Below are 11,699 nucleotides of genomic sequence, written 5' to 3'. Positions count from 1 at the left end.
ACGCGATTTGTTTAGAACACTATAATAGTTGTTCATACGTTCTTAAGAAGAGTGTTTAAAATTGAGGAAAAATAATTTGAAACAAATAGAGAATTAAACACAGCTTTCTTTGTTTAATCATACCGCAAAAAAATGTTGAAATTGTAGTTCATACAATGGCTTTGACATTGAATGATATACCATTTAATCGCTTTGTCGGCACAAACGAAATTTTTTGTTGACTTCTCTTTTGTATGAATTACTTTACGAGGCCAAATTTTGTACTGGATAGGCGGAAACTTAGGTGTTACGTTTCTGGAATCCCAACACAAGTTCTTAAATTTGCTAAGATTTTGCCGGCACGAACAAAAGATCAAAGAAAAATCAAAGATAGCGGTCTAATTGCGGAACACTTACAGTACACAACGCAAACAGTTGGGCCTCGTAATTGACCATTTCTCGATTTTGAATTCTCTATTTTGTATGAATCTTGTGCTAGAGTCTTCAATCACTAATTCATCGCTTTCTTGGTACCACTACACAAGCGAAACTTTTTCAGTGTATTCAACTAAAAAGATTTTGATTTGGCTGAGGATTTTCCTTGCTCTTAGATGACACTCATGTTCGATTTTCGTGTTTTTAGAAAATTATTATATTCATCGTTCTAATATTCAGTCGATTTATTGACAAAGGATCAACATATGAGCAGCTCAGCTCTTCACGAGGAGCCTATGTTGTGCATCTAGTTAACATATGCATGCATTTATTTTTTAGCTGTTTTTCTGGGCTGAGTAATGTTCCCTTTCTCCAAGAAGTAAAAAAACGAACATCACAAAATTCTATTTGCCATAAACTTACGTTGTAATGCAACTTGAGAGCACTCTAGCACAGAATGTTACGACCATATTTAAAATATAATTTTTTTTTTAATTTTCTTCAATTAAAGTAGTTTTATATGGGTGGCATGATTCGAGAACCATCGGTGAGAAAACTAGTGAATTAGACATGATCAGCAATAAAACAATTGTCTTCAAAAATGAAATTAAGAAAAATTTCAACATAACTTTTGAAATTAGAAAACCTTGTTTTGCCAAACAAGCGCTAAAGTAAATATCCAAAACTCGTTTTTTTTATAGTAAAATGGACTTTTTTAATCCTAAAAGTCTTAAAAACAGTTAATTTCCATATAACGAGCGTCACTCGCTCGAAATTAGACTACATCTCAAAATTTCGAATCAGTTTTTCTCGACACTGGGATAACTTTATTTGTATCATCACTGATAGGAATTCAATATGATATATCACTCAACGCAATACGATGATTATCTGTTTCACCTAATTTTGCGGAAAAAAAACTAATACACCCGAATACAAAGTTCCTCCCTATTTTTAATGGTCAGATTAACAAGTAGTCATAGTGGCAAAAACTGACCGAAGTTGTCACATTTAGGCGGTTATTTTCTATCTATGACAAAAACCTACCTCGTGATAACTCGCTTTCCAAGAGGCAACGGACGCTCACTTTTTTTGTCGACTCTGTTATAAATGAACTTTTACTCGATCAATCGACCTCGTTCTTCTTGCTCATCAACCACCTACTTGTTTTTGAATCGTCTTCTGCTGGGTTTTTTATTTTTTTTTGCTGAGTGGAAAGCTGAATTGAACATTTAGAGCTTGAGTTTGCTCAATTACTTCACTTTAACCAGGGGCGGACTTAGTGGGGTGGCGGGCAGACGCCCCCCCCCCCGCCTCAGGGATTGCAATTCCTGGTCGCTCAAAGGGTCCCCTCTAGTAATTTTGGCCGACCGACCCTAAAACTTTTCTAAAGGCGACTTTGGCGCCACTTTATAATATTTCGAGGAGCGCGCTCCAAAAAACGCAATTTTTCTGGCAAAATTTTCCAAAAAGTGCTCAAAAACGGCTTAATTGTTTTTTCAAAAATTTGCCTGCGGCGAAATTTTGTTGTACAAATACGGTATTTATAATAACTTGCGACCACTCGGAACTCCATTTGGTCGACCTAACAAAATGGTCGACAAAAATGGTCGACGATCACTGCAGTTGTGTTGAAAAACCCGTAAGAATAGTTTTTTTTTTCTTCTGAACAGAAGGAAAGAGTTGCTTTGAAACTACATTCAGCACTTAACTAGACCTTTTTCGAAAAAAAGTAGAACTCTCAAAACGAAAAACAATCGTAGCAACTTTGAATATGGTAGCAACCAAATATTCTGTCAATAAATAGAGTACAAATTAACCGATAAATTATCGAGTTTTCTTGGATAGAATATTGCAAGCAAATGAGGTGAATTTTCCACATACAGCGGAATGAAAATTTAATCAAACGGCAAATAGATTAACACTAAATCAAGAGTATTAATTGAACACAAACAATACCAAGTACAAGTATGATAGCTGAGCGCCTAAATTATAGATTGAAACAAAAATGAAACGAAAACAAAGGGAAACATTTTAAACCAAGTTTCACAGCTGAATTATAGAGCGTTAGCCAACGTCGTCACATATGAACATCACATATGAATGCTTCTAGGATACACTTTTTGAAGTTTCTTTCGTCTATGATTCATAATCTTCGATATCTTCGCTGCACGACGACCTTGATTCGTCTTTCACTTCCTGCAGTAATTGTTCTAACTTCGCAGTCCCCAAGCTGGTGCTTGTTGAGTAGATGTCAGTTCCGAAGAACCGGTCTCCGAAACTGCCGATTCCAGGCACCAGACAATGTTTGTTGTCAGAGTCGATATCGTCAACAGCTGAAGTAACAATCTTCACGCGGGGATACACGTAAGAAACGGCATTCAAACCTACAATGACTCTGGCATCAATATAAAGGAATGCAAAGAAATACCACGAAGACTAATTTGGACGATATAACCGAAACATCAAAAACATTCCTTGAACATATTTAACATCCTCCCCCTCCCCCAGCCGTTTGGGGGGATGTTAACTTATTTCTAAGTTTACGATTTTCAGCCAATCAGAAACGAGCATTTTCCATGCAGCTCCTAGCAAATTTAATGCGAATTAAATGCTGGGGTGGAAGATCTTAACTTGGTCTATCTGAGGGAGGATGTTAACTTGATCCCATTCCTTTTCTACCTGAACTGTACTTCACATAATAAATCATCGAGAAAAAAAAGTCGGAAGAGGGATAATTTTCAATTTTGAAACTTCTAAAACACTGCCCACTGGGCAACATTTTTCAGCCATCGAAGGCGTAAACGAATGCTGAAGTACCAAACTGCTGCTTAAAAAAATCGTTTCAACTCATACCTACGAACACAGTTATAGAAAATTTTTTGAAAACCCATATTCAATAGAAATCTTGTTCAGGCATTGGCATATGGGCGACATCGAAAATGCATCACCAAGTTTCGCTAAATCTTTCTTCAGACCAAAAATTGTCGAAAAAAGTTAAATTATACAAACTGGCGCTTTGAAGCAAATTTGATCACATTTTAGCAATTCTTTTGACTCTACCTAACTTTGAGCTTCCTTGTCAGCTAGAAATAAACTAATGACTGAGATTAACATGGAAAAAAAACAGTTTTGATCTAAAGAAGAAAGGTATTTTGATGGCTTGTCCTTCGTTTTTACTTCATTTATTGACCCATAAAAGTTAGATTTTTCCAAAAATGTGCATGAAACAAGATGCTAAAACTAGTTCGTTGAAATGAATAGGTGCGATATCTGCCATAATTTACGTTAGTTTTCCCAAAAAGTATCTGTAAAACTTTATTTTCAGGCAAGTTACCAAAATCTGTGGTCTACTGCTATCTAACAGAGCAAGCCAATGAATTTTTTGATGAAAAACACCTTCAAAGTTTTCTTGGCGAATCGAATTTTGGCTGTTGCATTTTCATTAAATCAAAAGATGCCAAAAAAACCTCTTTGCGAGACGACTAGAGTCAGCACGATAATTTTTTCCTCTTCCACTTCATGATCGAGCAAGATGCGGATGGCCATTAACAGAGCAGCACCAGATGTCACAGTGGAGTCCAGCAATAGCACAAAGTCATTCTTGATATCTTTTGGCAGCCGCAGATAGTACAGTTCAGGGTTCAACGTGTTTGGGTTCGTCTGGATGAGAAGTTTGCCTATTTTGGCATCCTTCACTACTTCTGCCACAGCTTGTTCAAGGGTCTCGCCGGATCGAAGTACGCTCACCGCTGAGATTGCGCCAGTGAATTTGAGGCCTAGAATTTGCAACATCTTAAGCAAACTAATTCAACCTCGGGCCTCAGGCAACGAGGACGGATAACGGTGGACTTCAAATCAATTTCTTGATGTCGGTGCTTCATGATTCAATTACCTCGGTAGGGGTTTTCCATGTGGGTAGAGACTGCACTCTCTTCGTATGGCAGAAGAGAAAGAGAGTACTCAACTAATAACCTCATCAGTCGGAGAGAGTAGAAAATGAACTGGTCACGTGGGGTGTTCTTATTCCTCAACTTCGTGTGCAGAGCGCGGACTGAAACATCAATTATTCTACGATTTATGTAAAATACAAATCCTTTTAGAACAGTGCGCAAAAGACGCTGCTGAGAAATGGCGTCGAAATTGAGAATTTCCTCGCAAAAATCACAGCAGAAGTTTGTTTTAAAACACGAGCTCATCTCGAAAAACGTCCATTACAAGTTTCTTAGGCATCCCTCGACGCTTCACATAGATATATTTGACAGATGAGTGATCCATAGAAACAGAAGTGAGAAATGGAGCTTCGCACCACTAGAAATGCTAAAAAAAAAAAAAACATGTCAAGCTCGCCGTCATAAAATGAGATGAAAGCCACTAAATTAAAGGGAGTGTTTTCTATGGATCAAACTAATTCGAACTAAATAACTAAGTGAAGTGGAACTAAATAGGCAATGTCGACTGAATAGGTATGCAAATTGCAAACATGCTCAAAATACATCGGTCACCTCAAGTCTCCGACTGAGTTTAACGAAAGTATTCAGTGATTCTGTTAGACACATGATTTAGAAGTTTGAAAACTCGACATAAGAAAACATAGGCAACTGACAGATGGAAAAAAGTAATGAACGCAAAGAAAGAAAAAAATTGCTGAGTTTTGAAAAAATCAACCTTCGAATTTCGCAGAAAAAAATAATGGCCTTAAACCTCTTTGAATTTCTAGAACAACTTATAATTGACAATTTTTTCCTGAAATTAACCCAATTTGAGAAAACTGGATCAATACGTAAAGATTATATTTCGCTGAGAAGTCTGATAATTAAATTCCACTTTCGAAACTAGAAGTCGAGCACGTTTTTCGTGACTTTTAAATCTTTGCTATTCGATAGTGGATTTTGCCTTCCTTTTACACAGAGGCGAAGTTGCACTTCGCATACACAAGCAAAAATATGACCGATAACGCTACTGGGAAAAACGCTACTTAGCAGTACCAGTCAACTTAAAAAAAATTTAGCAACTAACATGCCTCAATTTGGCATGTATATGGAGCAGTTATAACATGAAAAAATGAAATGTGATAAATAAATTTTTTTTGCAATTTGAGATTTTTTTCTGTGATTAACAGCTTACGCGTTAATAGCGCGAAATATATCGCGCGTTTATTGTCCCATTAGGCCAAAATGGAATCTTTAAACCCCCATAACTTTACGAAAAATGATCACAGGTAAAATATCTTTCCAAATTTAATCTCAGAACAACAATACTTTTGAATGATATAAAAATCCTGTCAAAAATGGCTTGTTAAAAAGTCGAAAATTGTCTGAAGAAAAAAACCACCCCGAGCACAAGTATTCCGTTACTTTCGTTACGAAAGTCCGAACAATAATAGTCTGTGTTAAAATCATTAGCATTGGCTGTACTTAATAGTTGGTTACTGATCAAGAAGAACACTTTCAAAGTGAACACATTTTATCGCAACGATATTTGCGTCGCAGCAATATTTGCGACACAGGTTAGAAAAAAAGATAGTTCATACTATAACACAAGCATTGCTTGTGTAAAAAAAAGGAAATGCATTGAACTTGAAAAACATCATAAAGACTTTTCCCTGAAAAAAAAATACTTCATTCATTTTTCTTAATAAACCTATGTTTCGATTTGATAACGCTTGCTTGATCGCAAGCGAAATAGTTTTTAAGAAAACTCACTCAATAGAAATTTATTTTTCTCGTTAAATAACTTCATTTTATTACCCTTGCGAATAGCTACGTTGTTGCAAACTGGTACTAGACTTTTTTTCCAGAAAAACAATATTCACGGGACGACTCATACTGGTGTTCATTTCCAATTCTCTAATTTCGTCAACTAACTGACGCATTTAGAGAATTTCTCGATTTAAAGTGCCCGTTCTATTCAATAATTATTTTTCACGCTGTTTGTAAATTTACCAACTCCAGCTTCAGTATGTCAGTTTTTTATCCTTTTTTATTCGGATCGACTTTGCTGCCTCATTTGGAGTCGTTGATGAGCAAAAGCAGGTTGTTAACAAAATGGTTGGAAAGGAGACTTTAGTTTTGCGGCTCAATATGTGTCTGCTGTGGTATTGTCGGCAATATTACCGCTCTATAAGTTTTATTTCGATGCTTAATCAGCATCAAATTGTCTTACTTGGATGTTTTTGAGAAAAAAAATTATTGCAGACAAAATCAAGACAAAGATGTGAACATTTTGGTGGCGCCATTTCAAAAAAGAGTTCAAAATTTTTCTCTGCAGATTTTTGTCTCATTTTCTGTCGGTTAGCTTTCCATGCTGTAATTGTATTGTATCGCAAGTGGTGTTAAGCTTCGCCTCGCCTCTGTTTCATCAATTTACGTTACAAGCAAAGGTTTTACCTGAGTTGGTTTGTGGGAGTAGGTTGGGCTTTGCTCCTTCCATTTGCCGGTGGTTAAGTTGATCCAGCTCAGCTCGGATGGTGGTGCCTGCTTCCAGAAACTTGTTGCTCACCAACTTCACAATCATGTCAATCGCTATCTCATTCTCGGCTCCTGAACAAGATAAAACAGCACTCAGTTTCCATCAGAAACCATCCCCTGTAGTTGGTACAAATATGATAGTTAAGACCCTAATAAAAGAAAGTATGAAAGATGGGTCTCACAAATTTATGAAAACTCAAAAGGCAAAAAAAATGCAGAAGCCGTTCACAAAAAATTTAAGGTGCATAAAGCTTTATTCAGGGACCCATCTATGTTTTAGGGACCCAATTATCATACTTGTAACCTGTAGTTGAACTCGCCATTATATTTCAAAGCTAAAATTTGATGTAACATACAATCACTAGAGACTTTCTAAACTGATGGTGGTATTTGATTTGAAACGAAGGCGTATGAACCATTGGGCTCCGCAAGTAGCTAAGACTAAATCTGAAGTGAGTTGAAAATTTGAGCTTTAAAATAAATGAAACTTGAAACTCCTAAAAAAACCTATGTCACACACAAAAATAACACTTCATAGTATGGTTGAATGCTTTAAAAGTTTTAAAAGAACACGAAAACCGAAAAAATTGATATAAAATTTTCAACTTTTGAAGAAAAAGTACATCACGCTACAATTCTTGGAAGTTTAAGAACCCTTCATTTTTGGCATGTGTTGAATGAAATTATTCCCGTTTAGAAAAAAATAAAAATTTATCGATAAAATTTTTTTAATTCGCTGGCAATGGCAGGAACAATTTTTTTTTGGGGGGGGGGGGGGGGGGGGGGGGGGGGGTTGACCAATTTGAAAAATTTGTCGACCCCTTTTTTGAGATTGACCAATTTGAGTTTCTGAGCTCACCGAAAACACTACGACGACCCCATTTTGGGAAATATTCTTTGCACCGCCACTGTATATATTCAACAGACAATTGGAAAAAAGTCAATGAACGCAAGAAAACAAAAAAAAAACTTTTTTTAGAACTCCAATTTCGAAAAATATATTGCCTTAAAGTTCTTGGGATATCAAGAACACTTTATGATTAACACTTTTGATGATAAAATTAATCCAATTTGAGAAAACTGGATCAACAGGTAAAATTTTTATTTCGCTGGGAAATCTGAAAATTAAATTCCACTTTCGAAACTAGAAGGCAATCACCTTACAATTTTGCTGTTCGATAGCCGAGTTTGATTTCCTTAAAACAAAGGAAATGAACTGTACTTAAATAGCAATCAAAAATTAAACTGCGAAAAAGTGAAATTGAGCCTGAACAAATTTTAGCTCTTTCTGAAATTTTTTTAAAAATCAACTCGACCTCTATAATAGTCTGAACTACGTTCATTGACTCTTAAACAAGCTAAAATGACCTTTCAGAGATACAAAAACGGATGACTACCAGCAAATGAAAAATGAAAAGACAAAATTAGAACTTTCAAAAAGAGCCTCCAAAAATTAAAAAGCAACCGAAACTTTCTTCGGGACCTAAGCCGTCAAAAAATTAGCAGACACGAAAGTCTAGAATATTCGAAAATTTTCAGCTTTCGCAAAAACAGATCCCGACTGGACTAATTGCAGAGAACAACACTCCTTGAATTTATCAAGAAAACTAATTCCAAAAATGTTTAATAAACAGCATGAAAAAAAATCGAAAAGTTCCTAAAAAATTGACAAAACTTCTTGGAACTCAATAAGTTGCCCAAAACCGGAAAACACTGAAATAGTATTTGATTTGAAAGCCGAGAAACAGAAGTTTGACAAAGACTTTTTTGAATCGAGGACAACTTCAGCTTACAAAAAAACAGTCCTGGCCGGATTCAAACCATAGACCTTCATCTTTATAGGCAAGTGCGTTAACTCTTGGCCACGTGCGCAAATTAATGTCTGACTTTTGATTTCATACTAACCAAAGGTAAAATGATTCAAAAGATTCTGTTAAACTAATTAGTTGTTAACTCGAAAAAGAGCCTTTAATCCGGAGTGATAACGCTTGCTAATTGCAAGCGTTAAAAATTGAATAAAAATGCATTTAGTTAAATTGATTCAAATTTAGTTAAATTGGCGCCAAAAACGCCTTCGAAAAATTTTTGAGGTTAGCCAGCCAAAAATTATGTTATAAAATTATACCGAAGGGGGACCCTTGGAAAAGTTTGGCAAACAAAATTGAAGGGGATGGAAAAATCGAATTTGAGCGTGAATAATTTTTGAGACTCTTTTCTGGAAAAAAATGCAAACAAACAATTCCATCAAGACTTATATGAGAGTTAACTACGCTCATTGACTCTTGATGAAACAAAAAATCCTCACAACCAATATTAGTGTCTTCACTACGTTCATCGACTCTTAATAATTGAAACTTTAAATTCAACTTATCTAAAGACACGAGGAAAGCCGAGAAACAGAATCTGTAAGGAACCTCACCGCGTGGTACTATGATATCAGCATAGAGTTTCGATGGTTCGATGTACGAATCAAAGGCCGGTTTGACAAACTTGTCGTACTGTTTTAAGACACCTCTCAAATCTCGTCCTCTCTCACTGATGTCACGCGATAGTCTGCGACACAGCCTGATGTCTGAATCAGTGTCCACAAATATTTTCACGTCAAGCAAGTCACGAACTTCTTTGTTAACAAACGCCAAGATACCTACGCAGAAGTGTTGGTAATTCTTTAAATAGTCAATTTCAGTTCGTTTTTTTAGTAGAAAGCTGGTAAAACATGGTCATTATTATTGATGTCATTTAATTTGTGTTTCGAATGGTTAATATTTCATACAAGTAATTTCTAGCAGTATGGTTTTGAAGCATATTTGATGCTTATGGGGGTATATATATATATATATATTCAGTTCAGAATGATTTTGATGAAGAACTCTTTATGTTTCAACGAATGACAACTTTTACTCAGACCTTCGAACAGAATAACATTGGCCCCATAGTAGGTCTTCCAATCCTTCATTCTGGAGTGAGTTGAGAAGTCGTACTGGGGCACTTCTGTCCTCTTGAAGGCCTTCAGAGACCTCAGAGTCTCATTCATCAATTCGAAGTCGAAGGCGTCCGGGTGGTCGAAGTTATAATCACATTCATTTGCCTTCCATACTTGCTCCGCTGTTAGAACCTGAACAACGTAATCATATTCATTGAAACAACAAAAATTTCCAGCTAATTATTCCTGTCACTAAAGGAGAAAGAACTAAGGCTTCACGTGTCTTTTTTAGGCAAAAACAGGTACCATAGAAAGACATATCATATACACAAGCGAAGCAGCATTTCAAACCAAGCGACAAAACGACAAAAACCGGATAACTTTCGCCAAGAGCCGGAATCGAACGCCCAAGAATCTCACGACCTGGTATCTACGCCCTTATCAATAAGATTCCAAATTACTAGCAACCAGTAACGCGGATGACGCCACCAAAAATACTGTGCAGCAAAATTTCTACCAAATGAGCACTTTTATCTGCGAGTTGGATTGTGAAAAAAGTTGACTCGTATTATAACACAATGCTCGCATGTCTAATTTAAGATATTTTAGCTTTCATTCGATTGACATTTATATGAGAATTCATATTTTGTTTAAGTTGAGAAAATTTGGCTTGAAACTTTAGCTTTTTGGACAATTAAGAACAAAAAGCATCATGAAGGGCAAAAAACCAAACAAAACAAAATTTTAATTTTAAACGTTAAAAGTCATTAGAAATTTGTCCTAAGCTTGCTTTTTGGCGCATTTCTTTACGCAAAAAAAATGAAATCCGATTAAATTAAAGATTCTTTTATCGTTTTATTTTGCAGAACGAAATAACTGTGGTCTGAGTTTTCATTGAGTTTTTGCTTCTTCGACCACCCCGAAGAAACTAGAGCAAAAGCTGCGTTATTTTCCGCCCAAATTAAAGAACATCAAGGAAAACTCGCTGTGGGTGGAAGATGGTACCATATTAAAGCCCTGTCAGCCGTGATTCGGATTCCTCCAAAATAAATCAAGTTGTGTGTTAAAAAAGTGGTATGAAGATTTTCGCTTTTCAGATTCAACTTCGATTTTTTTCACCTAATTCAATTGCCCTTAATTAAAAAACATAACAGGAAACTATAACAGAAAAGTTTTTTTAAATCATTGTAGTCCACAACCAGTGCCGCTTGAGAAGCAAATGGCTCTTCATGCTCCTTCGAGCAACGAAGTAAAGGAAATAAGAAATAGTAAAAAGCAAAGAGGGGTGTTTTTGTTAGAAAAGAAAAGCTAATGAGCTAATCATCAAAAGAGAAGGTCGGTAATGTCTTTCGCGTTTTGAACGCTTTTCGAGATTCTTTTTTGCGTTTCATTCATTGAAATTCTGAAATAAAAACAAAAAGACAAAAGTATTCAACTCCTAAGCAAAAGTTATGAAGCTTAAGACTTACAATAATTGTAACCAGCAAGTTAAAAAGAATTTCTTCGATTTGCCAAGCACGGAAGTTTACGAATCGATTTAATTCCATTACTTTTCTAAGAGAAATTGAAAACTTACGATTAGAAAGAGAACGAACTTTTTTGAAAAAGGGTTGGAATTTTTTAAAAAAAAATCTGTCGCGAACAGATAATTTAGCAAAGGTTCAATAACCAGAAACAATAGACCCCTTTATTCTAATTTTCTATGAACGTTTGAGATCTTTTGCGCTATTTGGATCTGATTAAATGCCAACAAGCAGTAAAGGAGTTTTGTAGAGGTTTGTAACAAGCGGAGTCAGAAGTAATGGAGTTCGAAGTAAAGGAAATAAGAAATAGTAAAAAGCAAAGAGGGGTGTTTTTGTTAGAAAAGAAAAGCTAATGAGCTAATCATCAAA

At 35.7% G+C, this 11,699-nt stretch overlaps 1 protein-coding gene across 2 annotated transcripts in view; it reads right to left on the bottom strand.

Annotated features, from left to right (window-relative positions):
* Positions 1 to 2,171: 2,171 nt before the first annotated feature.
* The window catches only part of LOC134844626 (uridine-cytidine kinase-like 1), a 345,869-nt gene continuing 336,341 nt past the window's right edge, over positions 2,172 to 11,699 (bottom strand). For both annotated transcript variants that reach the window (XM_063861405.1, XM_063861404.1), the window contains 6 exons: positions 9,792 to 9,999; positions 9,304 to 9,528; positions 6,804 to 6,956; positions 4,310 to 4,468; positions 3,885 to 4,193; positions 2,172 to 2,801 (listed from right to left, as the gene is read on the bottom strand). In XM_063861405.1, the coding sequence (XP_063717475.1) occupies positions 2,554 to 2,801; positions 3,885 to 4,193; positions 4,310 to 4,468; positions 6,804 to 6,956; positions 9,304 to 9,528; positions 9,792 to 9,999 (1,302 nt within the window). In that variant the 3' untranslated portion in view covers positions 2,172 to 2,553. The remainder of the gene's footprint in view (positions 2,802 to 3,884; positions 4,194 to 4,309; positions 4,469 to 6,803; positions 6,957 to 9,303; positions 9,529 to 9,791; positions 10,000 to 11,699) is intronic.

Source organism: Symsagittifera roscoffensis, chromosome 4, assembly GCF_963678635.1.
Source record: "Symsagittifera roscoffensis chromosome 4, txSymRosc1.1, whole genome shotgun sequence".
Lineage (NCBI taxonomy): Eukaryota > Metazoa > Xenacoelomorpha > Acoela > Convolutidae > Symsagittifera > Symsagittifera roscoffensis.
Note: the sequence above shows the minus strand (reverse complement) of the source record. Positions and strands in the feature narration are given on the sequence as shown.